Below are 24,437 nucleotides of genomic sequence, written 5' to 3' on the forward strand. Positions count from 1 at the left end.
AATGAGACAGACGAGGTCACTGTAACCTTGATCTTTGAACACCAAATTCTAATCACTTCATCCTTGACTTAAAGTGGACGTTTGTGCCAAATCTGAATTCCTTCAAGGCATTCTTGAGATACTGAATTCATGAGAATGGGACGGATGTATGGACGGACAACCTGGAAACATAACGCCTCCGGCCATGGCTGTTACTCACACATAGTAGGTATAAAAAATCAAACCTTATCCTTTATTTGATTCACTGCTGTTACTCAGTAAAGCAGCCACAAATAACAACTGAACACTCAGTATCATCACTTGAGATTCCATCTCCTTTCCCACCACTACATATCAACTTTGCATCCATTCAGAAACAACTTGCAAACAAGCGTGGCTTGCTGTTGAAAAATTAATTTTAAATTGTTTTTTAATCTAATATCAGTCGACTTTCAACAATTTCCACAGCTCTCCACAAACTCTGCAAAAGGAAATTTCTGATTAAACTCCCTCAGCTCCTCAGTATTGTGAACTATTTGGATGAACAGAGCTGTTGTTGTGTGAAATGAGTTATGGCTAAGACTATAAAAATAAACAACAACAAATAGAATTTTCCTTAAAAGTAGCCACAAGAAGCTTCTCATAAGCAGCTGTTTTCTAGTGTCGCCATCTGCTATGTAGGCTTCTACTGAACGTAAATGTTGGATGACAAAAACAAAAGGTGGGGAAAGTCGGTAAGGCAGGCGATAAAAAGACAACACACACACACACACACACACACACACACACACACACACACACACACACACACACACACACACACACACACACACACACACACACACTTCCAAACAGGTGTGTTATAAGGTGACACAGCATCTCTTACCTCCAGAGGAAGGGGTTTCCTCGCTGGTGAACAGGGGCTGACAGAGGCCCGTCAGAGGAACAGAGGGAGGGGGAGGAGGAGGAGGAGGACAGGGGGGAGAGGGTGATGACAGGGGGCTGAACGACGGAGGGATGAAAAGAAGTGGGGGACAGCAGGTGCTGGAGGAGGCTGCTGTTGCCGTGGCAACGCAGCTGAGCCGGCGACCAGATTCTGCCAACAGAGGAGGGAGGGGAGGAGTGGAAGAAAGGATGAAGAGAGGAGGACGGGTAAGGAGAGAGGGAGGTGTGACGAGGACTGCTCAGTGGCGTGTGTGTGTGTGTGTGTGTGTGTGTGTGTGTTGTGACGAGACATCAGTGCTTGACTGTATTTAAAAAGCTCTTCAGAAAAACATCGATCTGTTCGTCCTGCTGCACCTTCGTGTGTGATATAGTGCACAATTTAAGAACTGCAATGGTCACTTTTCCATGCAATTTTAATAGTTTTGACTAAAATGATTTGGATTGATGAACCTAAACTAATAAATACCTTTCCCAAGTTACCAGAAGCCAAAGTGATGTCTTACAGTGAGCCTATGTAACTGATGCCGCCACTGTGACCACAAGTAGAAATTATACTAAACCAGTACAAAAGGATCATGAAGTCTGACTCAATTATCTCAAATACGCTAGATATTGGTGTAAAGTCTGCTAACATTAGCCACCAAAAGCTAATGGTCACACCAGACCACCTGAGGCTTTAACCCTTTAAAACCTGGAGCGACCACACTTTCCTTGTGCTTTTCTCAGACATTTGTCACAAGTATTTCAACTTCTGAACACTGATTGAGATTTCTTTGGGGAACTTGGGGAAAAAAGTAATGAGTAACTTGGTGAGAAATGTTCCACAAATTGCGCAAAAAAATGTACCTTTAGAAAAATACTTTTAAAAAAGCAAGGGAAAAGTCTTGAGGGAAAAAAACTACATTTATGATTGTCTTCAATTTTGTTAAAGAATTCTTTAAATGTATAAGCACTTTTTCCCAGTCTTGTTTGCCTATTCTTTTCCTCTTTATCTTATTTTATTTTATTTCATCAAATTTAATCTCATTTCATTTCATTTCATTTCTTTTAATTTAATTTAATTTAATCTAATCTGATCTAATTTTAGTTTACTTTATCATTTTTTGTTTGTTTGTTTTCCCAGTTATTTTCCAGGTAATTTTCTTGCTTATTTTGATTTTCATTTCATTAAAAAGTTACATACACTCACTTTTAAAAACACCAAAGCTAGTCGGTTTAGAACGGAAATAGAGTCAAGTCAGCAAATCCTCATATTTCAATCAAATTGGAAGTTAAATGTTGTATGTTCCTGCAAACCACTGATATGTCACATTTGTGGCCAAAACTACACCTCAACAAACCTGTGGTTAATGTGTGGTTATGTATAACCACAAAAAAACACCTGTTTAAGGTTGGGAAAAAAAAATACCCCATTTTGGGGTACCACTTTTTTTTTGACCAACCTAAACCCTGTAAAAAAAAAGAAAAAAACACTTCCAGGTCACTACAAAACGTCTATGTTTAGTGCCTAAACAGCTGCGGAAAATACAACACCTCATTACATCAGAACTACTTTTCTTGTTTGCTGGTTTGGAACATTCATCTGCAGTGGTCTGTAACTTGACAGGTGTCTTGCCAAACACTGGGGCCCACTGTCTGCACGAGGAGCCTGTGTGTGTATAGATTCTGTTGTTTTTCATTTTGGCAGGCAGTGTGGCTCGAGCGTTAGTGTTGGGCCATCCAGCATCTCCTCTGCCTCCAGATTATAAAGTCAGCTCATACATTATGTCACTTTGGAAACTTTGATATTATATGTATCAAATGTTCATTGAAATGTAACATATCTAATGTTTGCAGAAACATATAACCATACCATGGGTAATAATTTTACAGCAATAGTCCATGATTTACTACTGCACTATTGCATTAAGACATAAGGCGGGTAAGCTAGGAAATTCAGCTCTAGCTGGTTTTAAATGTGTCAGTGGTGTCTGATATGATCTTAAATTTTTGGTAGAGCCTTTACTAGACAGTACCTGTCAGTACTGACTTCATACTGTGTTAGCCTACAGTCCCAGTGTTCAGTATGTGGGGCAGCAGCAGTGCCAGGCTCTACCCACTGATCCGTAGTGTCTCTGCCTGCCTGCAGATGTCCCCTCACAGCAGGCATGAAGCCTCGCGCATTAACTTATCACAGTTGGAAACGGATGGTATGAAAGTTCTGGATCAACTTCACAGAGCTCAGTCAGAACTCCACCAGATGTTTGCAAATACTCAGTCACATTGAAATGAATGTTTTATAATACTTTGCTTTACCTGTCACAACAAGATACATGGACACCAGTAAAAGCTCATGTGAATATAAATAAAACTTCTAAATTCAAAACATATAAAAAAAAATATCCTACGCAGTTCAGGTGGCAGTTGGCACAAATCTGCAGGGCATGAGGACCGTATGGTGGTGGTCTCCATGCCCCCTCCCCCAGGGTGGGACCACCTGCTGGGAAGTCAAGGGCTACACACATTGTAGTGCAGTGTTCACCCTGCATAATGTAGGACCATCTGTGGTGCAGCGCCACAGTTTTAGCATGGCCGTTGCAAAAACTAAAGACAATTTCATAATGAAATGCTGCATCCTGTAATAACTCAGGCCATCTGGCACACAAGTGGCAGCTGTCACTGATATTGGTGCACAGCAGTTTGACCAGGTTAAAAGGTTGAGTCTCTCATAGATGAGGCCATGTAAAGACCATTTAAACAGGATTAACTAACTAACAAGACCAGAATCCAGACTGAGACCACATCAGCTACATGAATGCAGCCAAGAGTGGAAGCTGACGAATGGTTTTCCTGTTGCATACAAGTGGATCTGATTCTTTCAGTCCATGAAAACATTTACAGAAAGTGTGTAGCGCTGATAAACACTTTGAAACCTGAGCAATCGATCTGATTTCTTCCAAAAACATGGAAAGAAGACACTGAGCAACACAAGAAGAAATGACCCAAGCATTAGCAAGAAATTAGTAAAAAGTACAAGAAGGTTACCTGCAAATAAATAAATAAATAAATAAATAAAAGAAAAATAAAAAAATAAAAAGTGCCAATAATAATAATTATTATTATTATATGACGATATTATTATTTTTTTAATTATTTTTTTAAATTATTTTTTTGAATTTTTTTTTTAATTATTTTTTTGAATTTTTTTTTAAAATTATTTTTTATTATGTTTTTGAAAAAAAAAACGCACATTTTCTTAGGGTTCAAAGGTTTAAATACTTGTGAAAGGCATCTGAAAGGAGCACAAGAAAAGTGATGTTGCGAGAGGGTGAGAGGGTTAAATTCAGTGACAGCAATATCTGCTTAAACATGTAGTATTTGTATTTGGATGGGACCTAAATTATTGGCGGACCAACTAAAGAGGTGTTTTAATAATGGAAAATTATACATGCAATGTACTCTGAATGGAACTGAAATTCCATATTGGTACAATGCACCCTCTGCACCTTGTTGGCAGCCAAAAGGACTCAAGACTCTGATGCAAATTCAAAAAATGCACTGCAAAAATTGAATGATGCCATCAGCATCAACCAGATGAAATCTTCATAGCAACTGCTGATTTTAATCAACTCATCCTTCAACTCCAAAGATGTAGCAGGATCAAGGACAAATGTAATTTCAAATACAAATTACAAATGTATTAAATCTACCTTCCACTTCCCTCTACCTTCTAAGAAATGGTTTATTTAACTTTAAACTGTACTTTACAATACACTAATATTCGAAAATTCAAATTTGGTTAAATATCATTATTTGAATGTTAATTTGAAGTATAATTATCAATGTATTAATGTCCCAAAGATGACCCTAACAGCTAAGGGGAGCATTGACATGTAAACGTGAATGAAAGAGAACCTGCTGACTGGAGAGTGTTGAGCTGAGTAGAGTTGAGCACTTCCTCCCTGCTGGTATCTCTCTCTGATACCTTCTCATGTTTCTGACTCCTCATGTATTTCTGTTCCACCGACTCACTATGTATGTACACTATGCATGTACTGTATTATAGATCTATGTAAGCAATGTAAGCTGATGTTCGCCCCCCTCCCCATTCGCATACATTTATCTAGTAATAGTGACGTAGCTACGAAAACAATGCAGGCCTGTCATTTAATAATTTTATGATAAAACACACTCTCTCTCTCTTTCTTTAGCTAAGTTTTCAGTAATGTACTTGTCATGTTTAAATGACTTTTTGGAATTTGCGGGACAATTCATGCCAAGTTTCTGATTACCATTTTTCCCATGTTATTAAAAGAAATCACATTTCAATGGTTTGCGCAAAGCAACTGTACGCTGTACAAGAAAACTGGTGTCGATCCAAGTTTAAAAAGGTTAGGATCATAAACGCTTCTAAACATCAGCATCTTAGCATTGTTATTGTGGGAATGTTAGTATGCCGATGTTAACTTTCAGCTTGAAGAACACTGAACATAAATACCTCCACAAGGAGCTGCTAGCACGACTGTAGACACTCTTAAAAAAATGTCTTTTTTTCCTCCTAATAATTCTATTTAATCTGCATAAAACATTTGGATGTAAACATACTGTGGCTACAAATGAAAGAAAAAAGGTAGAAAAAAAAGCTAAGAAAGTAAGATGTATAACTGGTTGCCATATGAATCTGATCTGCATTATCTCTCTCTCACACACACACTTCCACACACTCTTACTGGAGGTGAAGGTGTGGGGCTCCTGCTCTCTCCTTCCTCCTCTTCATATCGTGTCCTGGGACAAAAGGCTCAACTGTAATCTTTAATAATCCACCGTACTGCATCGGCTCATCTGTCGGTCAAACACATACTGCACTGTCCATCCTCCAGCGCCACACCGAACCCAAAACTGTCCCGCAGTCAGTCCTCCATGACTCAAACCACTTGCAAACTTTTATATATATATAAGGAATGACCAGAGTGTGAGTCTGTGTGTAACGTCAGCACCTGCTCTTATCTGCGTACCGGGACACACACAGTTATGTGCGGTATCTGGGGTAGAGTGTTCCTTCATCAGCAAGCACGGGCTTGCTGAGTCACAAACTAACAGACTGCCTCAAAACACACACAAACACACGCAGTCTGTGGAGCGACGTGCGAACCACGCACACACACATTGATATCTGAGCTCAGTGTGAAAAACTCAGTGTGTATTAATTATTTTGTCTTCCAAAGTAAGTTCCATCTCTTCCTCCTCTTGTGTGAAAAAAAAGAGTGTCAAGTTCTGAGTAGTTCCATCATGCCAAATCGTAAAGAAGAAACTGATCCTTAAGGTGCAGACTAGTTGCTGGTGGCTGACCCTCAGCTCCTGCCACCACTCCACCATACAGAGAGGCTCACAGGAACGCTTCCAGGTGCACCTCCCCAGGAGCAGAGTGCCTTCCCTGGGTACAGTCTGCCTGCTTAATCCCTCTCAGTTCTTGGAAGCCTCAGCTAGTCTGATCGCAGTGATCAGACTGTCCGCTGTGAGACGAGAGGACTGACTGAGTCCTCAACAACCAGCCGTGAGAGGGACACAGAGACAAGGGGAGGGAGGAGGGTGAGAGAGTGAGAGGGAGGCGGGAATATGAAGATACCAGGGGAGCCTGAAATGTCCTGTTTCATTCTCTTTATTTTGAGTTTTTATTGTATAAAGAAAAAGAATGAAACTACTCACTGGTGCAGAAGTAGGAGTGGTGAAGTTGGAATAAATGCTTCTTTTAGTTACATGACTTAATGGTGAGATAATTTTAAAAACATACACAGATTTTTACCTATAAAGGACTAGTTTCACTATTCATTGTTTCTTTCGTTCATAGGTGACTTCATAGGTGACATTTTAAGAATTAATTTATATTTTTAATGTCATGAAACAAGCTTGTTTTCCTTTTTTTTTAAATGCCAGGTTCATTTAATAACATATTTTGATTTTCTAAATTTAACAACTTTTAAAATAAAAAGGCTATATTTAAAATAATAAAAAACTAAAACTTAAAGGTAAAGTTGTACTTTGGGGCTTTTTAAAATCATTTTAGAAAAAAAAACCAACCTGAATTTAAATGACTCTTTGAAATTTAATTTATTTATTCAACTCTGTCATGTATATTTATTTTACATTTTTAATTGATTCTTGGGAATATAACAGCCTTTTTTTTACACCTTTGAGTCCACTTTTAAGATTCTTAAGGACTTTCTTAGAATTTTTAAATTGAATTTTAATGACTTTTATTTTTGGGCTTTAAGTACTTTTAAGGAATTTATCCACATCTAACCAACTTTTTAAATGATGTTTGTGGAGCAATTTTTTAAAGTTTTACTCTGGATTATCAAGCTTCTTACCTTTTAAAAATAGCTTCAGATGAATAAACTTCAAGGTAATCAAATTATATTCTGAGCTAAGAAGCTGGTACTATAAACTGTACTTGACTGAGTCTTCTGGCTGCAGGAAATACTAAAACTTTTTGATACTTAGAAATTAAAGACAAAAAAACATGGCAGAACATCTGCTTCCTCTTCAGCACTCAGCTTCCAGTTCACTTAATTTTCTAATAAAATATTCAGAAGCTGAAAAGTTGCAACGCTGATGAAACATTCAAACATTTGGGAAGCTTCTCTTCCTCCCTCTGACACACAGACTAAAAGGACGTTGTCATGATAATATCAGAGCAGCTGTCCTCTGTCTGTCTCTGCTCTGGTTTCTGAGAAGCCCGGGGACACCACTGACCCTAATGGGCTAAATGCAGCTCACAATCCAGATTGCTAATTCATAAACAATGGACAGGATCACAGACGGCTCTGACTAGGGTAGGGTTACACACACACACACACACACACACACACACACACACACACACACACACAGCTAATGTGGAGTGATTACTAAACTGACGTAGGAACAGCCGCTTGACATGAGAATGTTATTACACACCAATCTGAACCTGCGTGAGTGTGTGTGTGCCAGTTTTAAGTCACACACTGAAGCAGTAATTTTCCAACAGATTTCCCCTGAAAGTTCCTCCTTGTCCTCCTTGATAACACGACTCTTGTTGGTCCGACAGAGAAATGACTCATCTAATTGATTTACAAGTATTCAGTTGAGTTTAAGATGATAAATTAAATTAGGAGCACACAAAATCAAATTTTAATCCCAAAATCTAATCTCATGTCTAAATAAATTGTGAGATGGAATTTTTTTGTCAGCGACGGAAGACTTGGCTGAATGGAAACAGTTGTCCCCTTCATACCTTGTATGGACAACAGTGTAGCTGCTGTCAATCAATTTGTTGTATTATGTAAACAGTAGGCTACAGCGGTTTCCATGTTTTAAAACCTTAATACTTTCCTGACATTTCACTGAGCTGTATGACAGTCTTTGTGTGCAGTGATTCTATGAGCTCTACTGGTTTTCTAGTCAAATAAACACACAAAACCAACTCACAAATTGTTAAGAACTACTATGCTTTGACTTATTTTCATTATGAACAAGGAAATACTACTGTACAACTTCTGAATTCATGTTTCTCTCCTTCACCAAGCCAAGACTAGCTTAACTGCCTTGTTAATTCATGTAAAAAAAAAAGCTTTCTTTAAACTCAACAGAAACAACATACCTTAACAAGAGAATCTTGGTTAGTCGTGCTAGTCATTTAGTTAGATAGTTCCAACAATCATCAACTCTGGTTTGGTCAAAATGCCTTAATTCACAGAGTAAGATGTGAAAACAAGCAGGTTTCCCTGTGATGTCTCGGCTGTTGCAGACACTACTCTAGCCGGCTGTTTACGTCCTGGAACTCACAGTCAGCTCAGCTGCTTGTTGCACCAGACTGACCTCTGGTGGCACAACATGTGCACTACATGCAAAACATCCTTATTACAGCAGTATGAAGTTAATAGAAAAATGATTGTATTGAAAATCATTGTCTCTGGATTTCTGAATACCCTGGTATACTGTAACACTGGGATACCAGCAATGCATAGTAAACAGCTAAACTCTTCCTGAATTTGAACTAAACAGGTGATATTTCTATTGAGGATGAAAGTTCATTACCCTGGTAAAGTATGCCTACAAACCTAGTCTCAATTCAAGATCCACCTGCTGTTTTTTTCTGAGGTTTTTTTATTGGCTAATGAATATTGTGAAATACGGCTAAAAGCTACAAAAAAAGCTGGTAAGTGCTTGCTTTCTGCTGCATGGTGATACGGTTGGTGGGTGTAGTTTCATAGACAGAAATACATAAAACTATTGACTACAAGGTCTATGGATTATCTGGAGTAACTAGGTCTTGATTTCTGTAAAGAGACATTGCTGTTGAGTTTTTCAAATGTGTTTTTTGGAGCTTTGAGCTGCTCTCTAGTTCCATTATATTGGAGAGAAGGCAGACATCTCTATGTGTGATATCTCCAACACTCGGCAGCTCAGACCAAAACTATCTAGACTGACAAACAGCACTACAGGTAAGAGGAAAATATGTATGTAATATATGCATTTGGAGTGAACTGTCCCTTTAAGTTTTGATTAATTTGTCTTATATACTAAGTAGTGGAAGCATGGCACAATTACTCAAGTACTGTATATAAGTACAATGTAGAGATATTTGTACTTTACTTGAGAATATAATTTACTTCAAAAGGAAATGAAGTATGCTTTACGACGCCCAATTTTGACATTAAAAAGTTTAAAAACCGAACCCCAAAATACAAACACAGAGCATCTCAGCGCTGACAAAGACAGAGAGTGAACCAGAGAGGACTGTCTGTCTTTGATTTGACAATCAGAGACAGAAGACAGACCTTTTCTCTGTGCCACAACTTCCCAAAGTGTGTCCATTAAAAAAAGGCCGCTGCTGCGTTCAGCAGACAGCGGGATGCTGCCGCTGGCCAACTGTCGCTCCCACCGAGTCGACTTGGACTCACAGAGGCTTCACAGCAGCCGACATGCTGCCTCTAAGCTCACTGCAGAGCCTGAAGATCTCACACACACACACACACACACACACACACACACACTACCAGTCTATGAACACACACAATAACAGAAACACACCGCGAACCCTGCAGCTCTGATCTGATGTCAAGAGTTTGATAAAGAAGCTCTGGATCTTCAAAGTGCTATCAGGAGATTTGGGGGAGATATAAGCTATTTTTTATTTGGGCTTTGGACTCCAGCTACAGGCACAACTCTTAGTTCACAGTAGGGATGGTTATGAGTGTTCGGGTACTTGTTTGGAGGTCAGTAGTACACACACACACACACACACACACACACATGTACGCAAGTACTCATTAAAACCAGTGAGGAACTGAGGAAACACTACCATAAGTGAGGAAACACCAGAGGTAGAATAAAACCTATAAATAGAAAGATAAAAATAAATAAATAAACAAATAAACAAACAAAAAAACTAAAACAGTGATAACAAAAGATAAATATGTAAAATACTCAAACTGTAAATTAGAGGTAAATGACAGGATAACAGCACAGAGTAAAATAATAAATATGTATGACATGTTAAAAATAACAAAATGATAGAGGAAGTAGTCAAATTAAAGTGGGAGTAACATTTACTTAAAAACCAAACTAAAAAAGTAGGTCTAGTCTAGGTTAGTTTTTAAAAAATATAAACCCCATCTCACAAAATATATCATGTATAGTATTTGCCGCTGCCCCTCCCTTATGTCCGTATGAATTACAGTTTATGTCTGAATTATTTTTTATAAAATGCAACTCCAAAACAAGCAAAACAGAACACAATAAAACCCAAAATGAAAATACTACAAAGGAAGAAAAGTAAGATAGAAGTTTGTTCTACTAAACACAACAAAATCTAAAAGATCAGCTAAAATACCTCCTGAAACTGGCATGTAGAAGTTGATGTACAAATTTCCTGCAAAAGTGCTTTGAAACAGCCAAGAGTGTGTACATATATGGACCTGCATTCACCAAGGCTCTTTTGCAGAAACCCCATACATACCCTTGATACAGACAACAGGAACATTATTCTGTGAACGGAGAGCATAGCCAATTTTAATTTTTTCACTAAATGTACACACACTAATATGATAAAAGTAGGCCAAGAATAGCTTTTTAAGTAAGAAAATACCAATAAAAAACTCTACAAAGGGTTAAAGACACCCATCTAACCCCCCAGCAGCTGTGTTCGCTCGTGCTAAGCAGGCAGACATTGAACTAATCGAGAGGAACAGGCTCCAGACTCCAGATATTGGCCTTCATTGTTGCATCTAACCTACTTAACAGCAGAAAGTTTGTAGATTAATCTCATAACTTTAAATTTTGGGGGTAATAGGCTAATTAAAGCCTGGTTGTTCAGTGAATTAAACGTTCTGCTTTTGTTGGCCAAGTGATATTGCTATTCTTAGGTTAGACTTTTTTTTTTTTGCAAGTACACAAGTATAATAATGTTATGAAAGTATTTGATATCATACTTTTCTCATATTTATTATCATAACTATCTCTCTGGGTCGACAGCCATTCAGGGTCCTAACAGGAAATGGAAAAAACAGGATTTTCTCTGCAGACCCCCCTTTGAATGATCAACACTATATATAAACCTCTGTTGGTTCTTCATGACAATTAAACTTTTATTATTTTATGTATTATGTGCTTATTTATTTATTTCTTCTTATTTAGTTTATTTATTTATCATTCTTTCATTTATTTATTGTATTTTGTGCCTCAAAGATGTGTTTATTTAAATCAAATTCTTCATCCTGGAACTAAACTAAGGGTCTGTTTTCAGAGGTTTCGGGTGTTACACACTGCGGGTTGAGCTGATGCTGTCAGTCATGCAGTGAGTACTTTTACATGCGCACCTGGTAATAATTGGGTATGTGGAGTGGCCTAGTCATGTGCTGACATGTGAACATCATATCCTTGAATCAGAGTCTTACATAAGGGCTCGTTTGGAGGAGTCAGAGTCATGCCTACACCGCCACACATGACCAGACAGTAAACAGACTCACAGGGAGAAAATCCACATTTCTCTATCGATATTTTATGTAAAAATGGTAGTACTTGATAACTGTATATGGATATAATATACGGCTCTGAAATGGAGTGGCTGTGGCCTGTATCTCTGCAGCAGTAAGCAGTGCTGAAAGAAGTGAGCTGCACCTTATCTGACCCCTGTTGTTGTGCTGTTTAGCAGAGGGAAACTCCACAGTGAGTCATGATGATTACACCACCATGACAAACTTTATCTTTCAGCAGTTCATCACAAACACGATTGTAAGTCCTACTTTTGTTTCCAAACATGTACAACTTTTCCAGCACTGGACAATCAATCAGCTGCCTGGCACACTCACACACTCTCTGATATTTATAGGCCTGCATCTATACACAGAGGGATGCTCAGCTGTTCTGGTACACACACTCACATGAACACACAGACACACACACATACCTGGACTCAGTGGCTTTTCAACTTTGTCCTTTAACCCTTTACTGGAAGCTTGCTCTGTATAACCTGATAAGGATTAACAGCTGAAGCACACAGAATGTAGTTCCCTGGCAATATTTAAAGGACTAGTATGTCAATTTTTAGAATATGTAAGAATTGTAAGTAGAGGCACAATTAGGATTCTGGTTAAAGACACTCAAACCAGGGTTCATACAAATTTTTACCAATTAATTCCCTTATCACAGCCAGAAACTGTAAAAACAGAAATTATAGTTGGATTTTAAAATTTTTGTCGAGTATACCTAGTTTTCCAATTTTTTTTCATTCACGCATTCAGGCCAGGAAAATGCTATTTGCAAATTCCATTACTTTTCCCGTTTTTTCATGACTGTACGAACCCTGTCAAATAATAGAATTTAACTCTTATTAAAATCTACACAACAGGCAGACACTCACAGAAACCCAGTGACAAACATGTAATGTTTCAAGGTGGAGCAGAAGCTTCTCTTCCACTGATATTCAAAAAGACCACACCTTATACCACAGAAGAGTGTCTGTATCTTTGTTTGGGCCACTGCACCCTCAAAGGTTTCCAAACTTCGCTAGATGACACCACTGGGAAAAACAACCACAACAACAACACGGACAGGACAGGCTCTGGACAGAAGAGGGCGGGGGTGATGGGTACTTACAAACTGCCTCTTCTGGGAAGACTCAGCTCCTTCTGAAAGAGAGAGAAAAAGACACATTCGTTCAAAATCAGGGGTTATCACTTTTCACTTAACTTGTGAGAAACAAAGCAGACATTTTGGTCATTTAAGTGATGTCATCCTGTGCAGCACTTGTGTTGGCAGTACAGTCATTTGACCAACAGGTGTCACTGTGGCATAACTACACAGGGCAGCATCAGCAGGAGCTCTCCTACTCTTTTTTCAACATAAGTGCCCTAACTCTGTTATTGTGCTAAATATAACAGCAACACATAGCTTGTTTAAATCTCCACAGATCATCTCATGTCTGACTGTGAGTCAGCTCAGTAGAGAAGTTTCGTGCACACCGCAGACGCTAAATTTCAGAAGCCAGAAAACCTCAGAAACAGAAAAAAAGTGTAAAGCCCTTGTACAACCTCCTCTGAAACATTTTACATGTGTCAACTCGTGTATGAAAAGCTGAGTTTAATTGGTGCAATGGAGCTGCACTTTCTACAAAAGACCACGAGAGGGCAGAGGAGTGTCGTCAGGAGCTTGCAGAGCCTGAAAGCTCAAAACCGATGAGAAGCAACAAACTACTTTTCAATCTGAATGTGTGAAAAAGTCCTCAAAGATGGCTTTATAATTTAGTCCTTATCATCTTAATGCTGTAAAATATGTGGAAGTCTGAAAAAGTGTAACACAGAACCAACATGTACACAACCTGCAACTTGTCAATGACTTCAAACAGCCCACCAACATAACAGACTTCCTTGAGAGCACCATCTGGCCGATAGCCTTAATCAATGTGTGCGTGTAGGTGTGTGTTTGTATTTGGTTGAGGTACATGGATGTTGTGTTGCCAGGTTCCCAAAGTAGGTCAACAGCTGGTTTTACTTTGAAAAACATCATTAACACCTTCATCAGCGTCCATCAGTGTGAGCAATACAGCTATACTTCATTCAGACTGAGCGAGTAACACACACACACACACGCACACGCACACGCACACACACACTCTCTCTCTCTCTCTCTCTCTTAATTAAAACTTATTTATTTCCTTTTTATTCATCTCATTTTGTGTAAAAGTCATGCTTGGAAAGAGAAATTGATTAATCTTTCCATTATTTTCTCAGTTCATCAATTCATTGATGAGTCTATGAAATGTTTAAAAATTGTGGAAAAAAGGGCAACAGCTGACAAGCTAAAAAACAGAAATTGGTCGCAATGAATGATTAAAATGATTATTGCAGTGATACTCAGCATACAGCCCCACACACCCTATTAGCACCCAATAGGGTGCTGGGTGCCCCCCCAACCATTTTCTAATTTGCAATAATAATAAAGCGATTCACACTGGGAATTGTTTTTGTGTTTTTAGGATACAAAAAAAAGAAAGAAACATCCTTAAATCCAAGAAACGTCCTAAAATCTGAGAATCGTCCTAAAATTTGTGAAATATAATAAAATCCGTGAAATGTCCTTAAATCCTAGAAACATTCTAAAATCCAAGAACCATCCTTAAACCCAATAAACATGTATGGGGCTGCTGCAACTGGCCCCTATCCTACGGTTGTTTTGCAAAAGTGGCCCTCAAGAAAAGCAAGTTGATTATCCCTGGATTGTATGCGATTCATAAAAATAGGATAAATTGTCAAAACCATTGTTGATTAATTCTCTGTTGATTGATTAATCAACCTTTCACTGCAGCGATGAAACTGCTTGCCTCAAAGTCTGCTGTAATGACATCTTCCGGTGCAATTTTATTGAATGTTAAAATGACTCCCCTGATCAGCTGCACATCAAGAAGAGAAAACAGCTTCTTGGTACTAAGAAGTCATGCCTTGTTCATTTATAATCACTCCCAAGTCTTACATTTATGTTTTGTTTGAGTCTAAAACAATCTGCTGCTCTCTGATGAATTAGAGGACCTTCCAGTGCTCAGTGAGTGCGTGCAGAACACTCAGTAGAGAGAGATGGACCTTTTGGCTTTGTGTCCAACCTGTTTTTATCTCTCCATCGCACTTTTAGTCTGTCATACACACTCTAAAACACACTCTGTTCCTGCGTGGGACGGCTGTGTCATCAGAGTCTCCTCACATCTCTGTGTGCAGATAAGCTAATGGACATAATGGAGTTCAGTTGGAGCACAGTGAGTGGGGAGTGGCTGTATGGCAGAGGTCTGTAGTGTGTGTGTCTCTTTGTGTGTGCGTTATGATAACATTGATCAAAATGTTGCTAGTCTTCATTTGGCCTCCCTAGAACAGAACAGAACCAATATTCTCGTGTGTGTGTGTGTGTGTGTTCCTGTCAGTCAGACTGGGCCCAGTGATTATATTAGTCTCGTGAACAGATGCTGTGCAGACCCAGAGGGACGGGAAATGGCTCGAGCATCACAGGAGGGGGAGGCAACCTTTTCTAATCCCCTCTGCTGTTCCCCTCCTGTGGGCTGAGTTTACACAACAGGTTTTAATGCCTCGTTACTGTAGAGCAGTGACAGTTTCCCCCTGTTGACCAGCTTATACAATCTTAAAAATACCAAGTCTGATGACACTCAAAACACTGACCAAACTTTACATGTGAGCTGACCCTTTTAGCAGAGACAACACAAAAACAGGACAGAAATAACAACAGAAGGCAGGGGAAAACACATTATGAGTATGGCCCCAATGTCATGACTTATCAGACAAGTTCCACTCCGCTGCTTTTACACATAAAGGTCAGTTTACCAGCCATGTCAAGTGACTACTCAGGGAGAAGGAGAAGATATTATTTCAATAAGCTTTAACAAGGTACCATATTTTTGTGATAATACCATAATAGACCCAGTTGCGTCAAACAGTGTTAATACATTGTTCTTAGGACTGGATTCTGGAAATACACAGGTGTCACCCCCTCTGTTTCTGAGTTACGGCGTTTAAAAATAGCCACAAAACATTATACTGTCACAGTAGAGTTGGCCTTTGACTGTCTGGATACAAAATGTCATCACTTCGTCATATAGACATTTGTTTGAAATTTAGTCAAAATCAGCATATGAATTATTGAGTCATGGCCAAAAACATATTTTGTGAGCACACAGTGACCTTCAACCACCAAATTCTACTCAGCTTATTCTTAAATCCAAGGTCCAAGCCAAAGTGACCTTGACCTTTGATCTATGACTACTAAAATCTAATAGGTTCATCATTGAGTTGAAGTGAAAGTTTGACCACAAAAAGTGAAGTCAGTCAGTAGAAAAAAAAATGTCCCTCAAGCTGTTGTTGAGATATTGCGTTCACAAGAATGAGACAGAGCATGTAACAGTGACCTTAGTCTTTGATCTGTGACTGCCATAATCTTACAAATTCATCATTGAATCCAACTAGATGTTTGTGCCAAATTCCAAGAAATTTCCCAGCAGTTTTCTTGAGATATTGCGTTCTCAAGAATGGGATGCACGAACAACCCAAAACATGATGCCTCCGGCCACAACTATTGCCGCTGTAGAGGCATAAAAACAGGCTCTTTAGACGCTTTCCCACCCTCTTCATCCCTCCAACCAACCTCTTAAATTCTCCCTCATTACCTGTTAATCTGTCTGGCTGTGAAACACAAACACAAAAAAAGTAGACCAATGATGGGTAGAGAAAAACAGGAGTGTGGCTGTGTTTAAGTACTTCATGCTTGTATTATCTGTCTGCCCACACAGAGCTCTGTAATGTGAAATGATGCTCATCTGAAATCCTCGTCTGACAGTTTATTGCATTACATTGTGTGTTTTTGTGAGTGTGTGTTGCACTTGAGCCCTGAGGGAGGATGTTCAACCCAAAGCCACCCTGCAAAAAATAACCCAACAGGGATGTAGCTAATGCCCCCCTCCCCCACCCACCCTCTCCCACCCTCGCCCAAACACACACAATACTGTACACACACACGAGCTGCTTGTATTAAACAAACCAAACGGGCACAAAGAGAGCTGTGATGAAATTATCCCCAGTGACGGCAAGGATAAGAGGAGCAGAACACAAGCCTGAAGCAATCTACCCGATGGAATATAGGCTTGGATAATTCGCTTATGGCTGAGAGAGAAGGGTTGGGAGGGTAATGTGATTAGAGAGATGGAGCGAGAGAGGAAAGGGTGAGTGCAGGTAAAAAGATGTAGGCTAAAAGGTAACAGCTCAGGTTAAACATGTAAAGATGTGACGTCAGAGCCTGGACTGCTGATGGAAATGGAGAGTCTTGGATTTATGAGTCCTGCACAAATCTGCTACTGTACCCACAAAGTAATATGATTTGTCAAGCAGCATGTAAACCCTAGCAGGATACTTAGCCCAGTTTCCGCAAGAGGGGACAGTATCCTGCTATAATTCTCCTGCAGACAGGCTATTTCTTTGTTATTAATATAAGTAACCAAGTTTCTAATCTGCTCTTTAGAGGAGAGCTTGTGCAAAAAAAGACCTCAGAATCAGGGGAAATGTATTTGAAATATACCATTATTTGTAGCTACTCACTTATCTAAATTATTTGTATTCTCATCTGTATTTGGAATGGGCAAATTGGAAGTAGGTGCAGCTCTACCGGGAAATAGATGGGACCCATAGACTGTATGAAAAATGGACGTAGCAACCATGACGTCTCCCATTGTTTTGAAGCTTCGAGTTTGGCTTTTCAGCCATTGCCATCTTGTTTTTTTGGAGCTAAAAGTAACCAGAGGGAGTGAGGGGATGGATCTGATTGGAAGCTGTGGACACTATCAGCAGACAGCCTCACTCAAGCCAACCCACCCTAAAATATACATAATTTGGAGCCTTTAAAAAATGGAAACAGGTGAATTTGTCAGACAGGTGTCATGAATGTTGTAATTAGCTATAGAGACTAAAACTGTTTCTTGTACCACGTTGTAAAAAATGTTTATGGTGGTCTGTGGAGATTTACACTGTTTTAGAGCCAGCCCAAAATGGTCATTTTTTGGCACTTCTGCACTGACTTCACCTTTCACTTTTTCTCAAAGTTTGTTGTTTGGTGTGGCCTAACCAGGGGTTGTTATTTTAAGCCTGAAATGCATACAGGTTGATCAGAAGTTGCTATATTTATTATTTATTATAGATTATTACAGCACTATTTTAGCATTGAGCTGTACATACAGTAAACAATGGTGTTTCCAAATAGGCTTGGGTGGTATCACAGTATGGTGGTATGCCAGGGTATTTAGAAATCCCAAAGGTATGTTTTTCAATATCATCATGAATACAGGCCCTCTTCTTTCTATTAAACTCATTGTATGTAGTGCACAGCAGGCACCACCAGAGCTCAGTCTCTGGTCTCTATTGGTGGAACAGGCAGCTGATCTGAAAGTTACAGCTACGTCTCGTGGTGGAGGGAAGTTACAAGACTGTAAACAGTCTAAGATGATCTAAGATGATGATACGCTTTTTCAGTTAAAAAAGACTAGCAAAGCTTCCAAAATAAGTTTAATGGATGTGTAAGAACATTATCCTTCAGTGTAGGATGTGTTGGACTTTTCAGAGCTATATTAGAGAGTCAGCAGTAAAATGATGGCATGAAATAAGTGGAGAGAGAGAGAGAGAGAGATGGGGAATGACATGCAACAACAGCACTTGAACCCCCTCAGCCTCCAGGGCAAAAATTCTACAGCAGCCATTTAATCACTTGTAAACCCACTAACTGACTGACCTACGAGCCTAAGCAGCCGATGCAATTCCAGGCAGCAGTAGCTTTCAAGCATTACCTCTGTATCCACGGTTACCCCTATAACTCTGTGACTGGCAGCAGGAAAAATGAAGCCACAGAAACCGCAAAATCAGACACACCGATCACGCACACATAAGACCAGACTGATGGATGTAAGCGCAGCTGTCAGCAGGTATCAGGAGGAAACACACAGCAGACAGCAGAGGTGACAAAGAACCTAACAACACACTCAGTCAGGTGGCACCAACTAGGTCCCTGCATGACCCCAAAATCTTGACTTGAGTACCATTCTGCAGTGTTTGTTCTAAGGCCTGATATTATCCACAGAGGCACTATCTTGAGGTACTTTTGCACCCAATGAACTCATGGTACTGATTGATATTCATGGCACAAAGACAATCAATACACTGACTTGGGTCTAAGTCTATTCTTCTTGTTTTCTTTGCACAGTGTAGTCAGTATTTCTGATAAGTCTCTGACAGAAACTTAACCCCCAGATTGCTAAGATTTAATTGAAGTTTGGCTTGCATACAGACTGCAGTAAACTTTAGCTTGGCCTGATTGATTCAGCTGAAACAACAGTTTCAAAACAGGCTGATAAAAGGCAAAGTTGGCTGAAGGGTTTGACTTCAGTCAACATGAAACAAGTGTTGATTTCATAATAAAATGATTTTATTTTTCCAAAAAATATCCTTAATATTAAACTTGGGGTGAGATTGTAGCATTAGTTCGAGGATATTTTCACCTGTTTTAATTAAAGAATATACTGTATTTTCAAGTCATAATCACACAGCCCTTTAACCAACAGACACAAACACATTCAGCAGCATTTATCCAAGTAACAGGCCTTAAGGACTTGACAGCATCATGAGAATAGATTTTCTTTAGTGTGTGAATAACTGTGTGTGTGTGCCTGTGTCTCAACAATCTATATGTTCAGTACATGTGTTTCTTTGTGTGTGTGTGTGTGTGTGTGGGTGTATTTAGCTGTTCCACCCCGGGGCCCGATCATAATAACATGTTTTAGTAGAGCTAAAAACACGCAATTAACAGGAGGATGCCGGGGAGCCGAGCTCCACCGGAGACAATTAGAGCTGCAGCAGCAGCCAGCAGCCATAACTCATTATCAACACTGTGAATATTGATGAGGAAACAGTGACAACAAAGAGACTCTGGGATGACACATGCAGCGCATCGACAAAAGATGTAGAGCAGAAAAAACACTGATCTTTAGTCCAAAGAGAACAAAGTGATCTGTAGTTAGTGGGAAATGTTGCAACTTTGGCCTTATTTTCAGAATTATAGCAATTATTACAGCAATGATTCAAACCAAAATAATTTCAGTGGCATCACTGCAATTGGTAGATTGGCTTGTGGAGGCGAGATTACAGAATGCAAACCATCTTGACAGAGATGACCTCCGAGGGAGAGCCAGAGAATCCAAAATGAGGCAAGCCATCATATTAGCTGTGTTGCACCATCCAGTTTTATATAACCAGCTCTGTCAGAATATAAAGGAATCCACAAAAGAGATGTGGCAAGATCTGCAGTCAGCTGTGAGACAGGAGTAAATGGTACAAACACATTGTCCAGTTGGCAACCAGCAGGCTACCCTGGCTGTCTGATGCCAGCATGATGCTGAAGACATATTAGCAGTTAGCCGGCCAGCTGCTGTAGCTTGCCAACTCGTCTTGTAGTAGTCACGACATCACTGAGCTTACAGCACCCAGCACATTCATTTTATGTTTTAATCAAAGGCCAACAAGCAAGGCTACCATGCTAGGGTCAGTTTATGTATCACAGTATTGTTCAAAGCATGAGTTGATCAATAGACACTCGATCAGTTAATCATTATTTCAGCATTTTAATCATATTTGGCTTTATTTGACAAAATGAATTAGCTAAATTAAATAACTAATAACTCAAATTAATAACTCAATTAACTAAAAAAGTAATGACCAGATAATGAAAATAGTCATTAGTTGTAGACATACTATACAATAAAAATAGAAAATCTAGTATCACTAGATTACGATATACCAGGAAATTTAGAAATCCCAAAGGTATGTTTTCAATTCTGTCATAAATACAAGCGCTGCTTTTTCTATTAAAGTCTTTGTATGTACTGCACAGCACGCACCACCAAAACTCTGTCTTTGGTCTCTTCTAGCGGAACAGGAAGCTGAGCTGAAAAACACAGTGACACTTAGTGGTGGAGGGAGAAGTTACAGCCAGCAACAGCAGAGAGGGAATAACAGCATGTTTTTGTTTTTTTTTACACATCTAGCTTTGTGAATTAAGGATTTATTTCGACCAATCCAGTGCTGGTGGTTCTTGGAGCAATAGACTCACCCAGTAGATTACAAGCAAGAGTAGCCAAGTTTGTGTGAGGTTTTTTTTCTGGCAAGTCTGAATAAAGTGTGTTTATGATGAGTTAACAGGGCAATTTCAGCCTTGTCAATCTTCCCTGGGAGCGAGAGTTAAAAGCTGAAAGGTGTACAGCTATATTTCTGGTTAATGACAAAAATAGGTGTGAGAATATTACTTTTCTTGACATTTTTGGGGTTTCTATTGTGTCTTGATTAGTCTGAAAAGCTGGGGCGCTCCAAATACTTATACCTTCATATATCATATACAGTGAAATTTCAGGAAGGTATGAAATATTACATACCACCCAAGCCTAAGTGGGAGGTCTCCAGATGTGGTTCTGAGAGACTCTTTACGGTCAATTTCGGACATCCAGCCAATATACACTGAGACAAACTTCAACCGAGATCATGAACCGGAGAAAAAAGCTCATAAAGACTACATGAAACTAATAAACTAATAAACAACAAACAAACAAAAAACATTCTCTGAAGGACAAACATAACTTGAAATCATGATCTGAAATGACTCAAGAAAAGGTAGCTTATCTTGTTTCTCAAAAATAATATATATATATATATATTCAAACTTATTAGACACAGGACAGATCCTACACTCAAGAGCTAAATTCTTAACCGCTTTCAGCTAAGATTTTCTTTAAGCACTGATTAAAACAGTGATCTTCCTTTAATTATGCATTGCTCATCTCTACATTACAGCATCAAACGGGTTTAATGTTGACAGGTCACAGCTGCACTGATGTAAACTCAATCCCACTCTCACTTCAGTCAGTCATGATAATGATTGAAAACACACACATGCACAGTCTAGCAATTCCGTAATGACTGTCCCCTTCCTCCACACACACACATTACCACACAAACACACACATTCTTACTGAGTGAACCCACACAATAATTGGCTGTTAGTGGCATTAGTGTAGGAAGAGTTATGTTTGCTCATTTGCAAGATTAAAAGCTAACCCAAATGGATGTCATTCCCCTGGTGAAACACACACACACACACACACACACACACACACACACACACACACACACACACACACACACACACACACACACACGCACTAATGGAGATTAGTTGTGTTAATGTGTCAGTGTGTGGCCCAGGTGAATTATAATGCTGCTTCGATAGCAAAGTGTGTTATTCTGGGACACAACAACACTCACCCTTGTACCCCTTACCCAAAACACACACACACGCACACACACGCACACAGAGTAAAAGACAGACACCCCTCTATTAGAGCCTTACTGGTCCCAGTGGGCCTCTCTCTGTGGGGGAGAGTCTCTCCTGGTGGCCGTTAAGCAGCAGCAGAGCTTTCATTAGGACGCTGCTCGTGTCCTCAGAACGCCGCCACACAATTAGCTCATTCACTTAGAGCAGCTTTATGTTGCTGTTAATGGCTCTGTTTCACACCAACACTACTTATTCATTTTCTGCTGCTCCCCCATGAATCTCCAGCATTATAGCTGTTGTCCATCATATTACTGCTGTTGTCCAGGACGGGGGTTTGCTTGTCTGTCCTTGTATGGTTTAATATAAGATATAGAGATATTTCAATAAATGGTAGATGGACCTGCACTTGTATATATAGCTGTTTCTAGTTGTTCAACCGCTCAAAATGTTTTCAGTCTTCGAGTCACATTCACACATTCACACAAACATCCACACACTGGTGGCCCGAGGCTACCGTACAAGGTGCCAACTGCTACTCAGCTTTTAACCATTCATACAAATTCACACTCCGATGGAAGAGCCATCATCTTCTTGCCCATGGATACTTCGACTGGAGGAGCTCAGGATCAAACCGCTGACTTTTCGATCAATGGACTTTCTGCTATACCTCCAGAGCCACAGCCACCCCAAAAGGGAAAAAAAGGGAAAAAAAGAGGAGCCAAAAGTGTTGGAACAAAAAGAAAAACCTTCATGGAGGTTGTGAAGGTGTTATGTGTCAGGGCAGAGCTGAGGCCAGGGGAGGGGTCAGTCAGAAGGGTCCAAAGTTGCAAGTCATGACATCTCTTTAAATTCTTTCAAATCACTCACTCCACTACACCACCAGGCACTGTTTTTATTCAGACTGGGACATGCAGGCCTACTAGAAGTAGATCACTGAACCAGTGTTAGCAGTCATGATGGACCTGCAGAGGATCAGTCAGATGTCATTAAATCAGCTAATTTAAATAACAAATCAACTTCAAGTGATTATTTGCAGTCCTGACAATTGTAAACAGCTGTTTTCACCACATTATCACCAGTTGTTAAACCGATCCAGATTAACGATAAATGAATGATGATAAATGATTTAGCTTCTGCTCCATTCTATACCAACCCACTGAGAGGTTAACCCGTTACACCTGGACCTACATCAGTTTTGTGTTGTGCTGCATTCAGATGCCTTTCACAAGCATTGTAACCACTGAAACCTGACTGGTTTGATTTCTTTTACAAACAAAAAAGCAATGAGTAACTTGGCAGGAAATGTCCTACAAATGGCAAAAAAAATAGTAACAGTTGACAAGAATATGGCCTCAAAATAGGGGAGGAAAAGAGAAACATGTCTAGAATATGTTTTTTTTATTTTGATCTCTTTCTTATTGTCATTTTTCAGATTGTAGTTTGTTGTTTGGTTTTTTTGGCCTACTTTTAGTTAATTTTCTTGTAACTTTCCACAAATTTCTTGCTAATTTTTGGGCCATTTCTTGTTAAGTTCCTCATTGTCCTCTTCCCATGTTTTTTAAAGAAATCCAGACAACATGCTAAGGTTTCAAAGGGTTGATACATATTACTGTAATTAATACAGATTCCTTTAACTGGTAAAGTCAGTCTTAAGTCTTTAAGCACACCAGACTGTCCAAAAAATAATCAGAATGACTTAGACAAAATCCCACATATGGCAGCGTTTCAGTTTACATCCCTGTCTGTTCCTTTTGAGTCACTGCTGAGATTCAGTCCTAGATTTAAGGCCAATCTGGTCAGTTTATCATCAGGAGCTGAACTGCTTTGACTAAACAACCTGGAGTTTGGCTGCAATATATATATATATATATATATATATATATATATATAGTATATATTATATTGCAATTTTCTTCTCTATTATTATCTTTTTGATTTTTGCCGTGCTTGTTTTTATATTTTCATAATATTTACTCTTATTACACCAACATTACACCAGCTGATTCCTGCATGTGAAAACCTACTGATCAATAAACAGGATTCTGATATGAATTAGAATGTTATACAAAAAATCCATAGTGGTCAAAAATGTTTTACAGCAGCTCTCAGCTCCTCCATGCATCCCTCTAAATATTGTT

General features: G+C 39.2%; 1 protein-coding gene across 8 annotated transcripts in view; it reads right to left on the minus strand.

Moving 5' to 3' along the window:
* The window catches only part of mast2 (microtubule associated serine/threonine kinase 2), a 235,129-nt gene that overhangs the window by 85,489 nt on the left and 125,203 nt on the right, over positions 1-24,437 (minus strand). For 5 of the 8 annotated variants that reach the window (XM_088077416.1, XM_088077415.1, XM_088077414.1 and 2 more), the window contains one exon: positions 13,042-13,073. In XM_088077416.1, coding sequence (XP_087933542.1) covers positions 13,042-13,073 — 32 coding nt within the window. Of the gene's footprint in view, positions 1-865; positions 1,076-5,633; positions 6,597-13,041; positions 13,074-24,437 lie in introns of those variants that run through there. The other 3 variants (XM_088077418.1, XM_042513289.2, XM_042513323.2) reach the window with 3 other exon arrangements.

The sequence above is a fragment of the Plectropomus leopardus genome, chromosome 5 (genome assembly GCF_026936395.1).
Source record: "Plectropomus leopardus strain MGB_pleo_1.0 chromosome 5, ASM2693639v1, whole genome shotgun sequence".
Taxonomy (NCBI): domain Eukaryota; kingdom Metazoa; phylum Chordata; class Actinopteri; order Perciformes; family Serranidae; genus Plectropomus; species Plectropomus leopardus.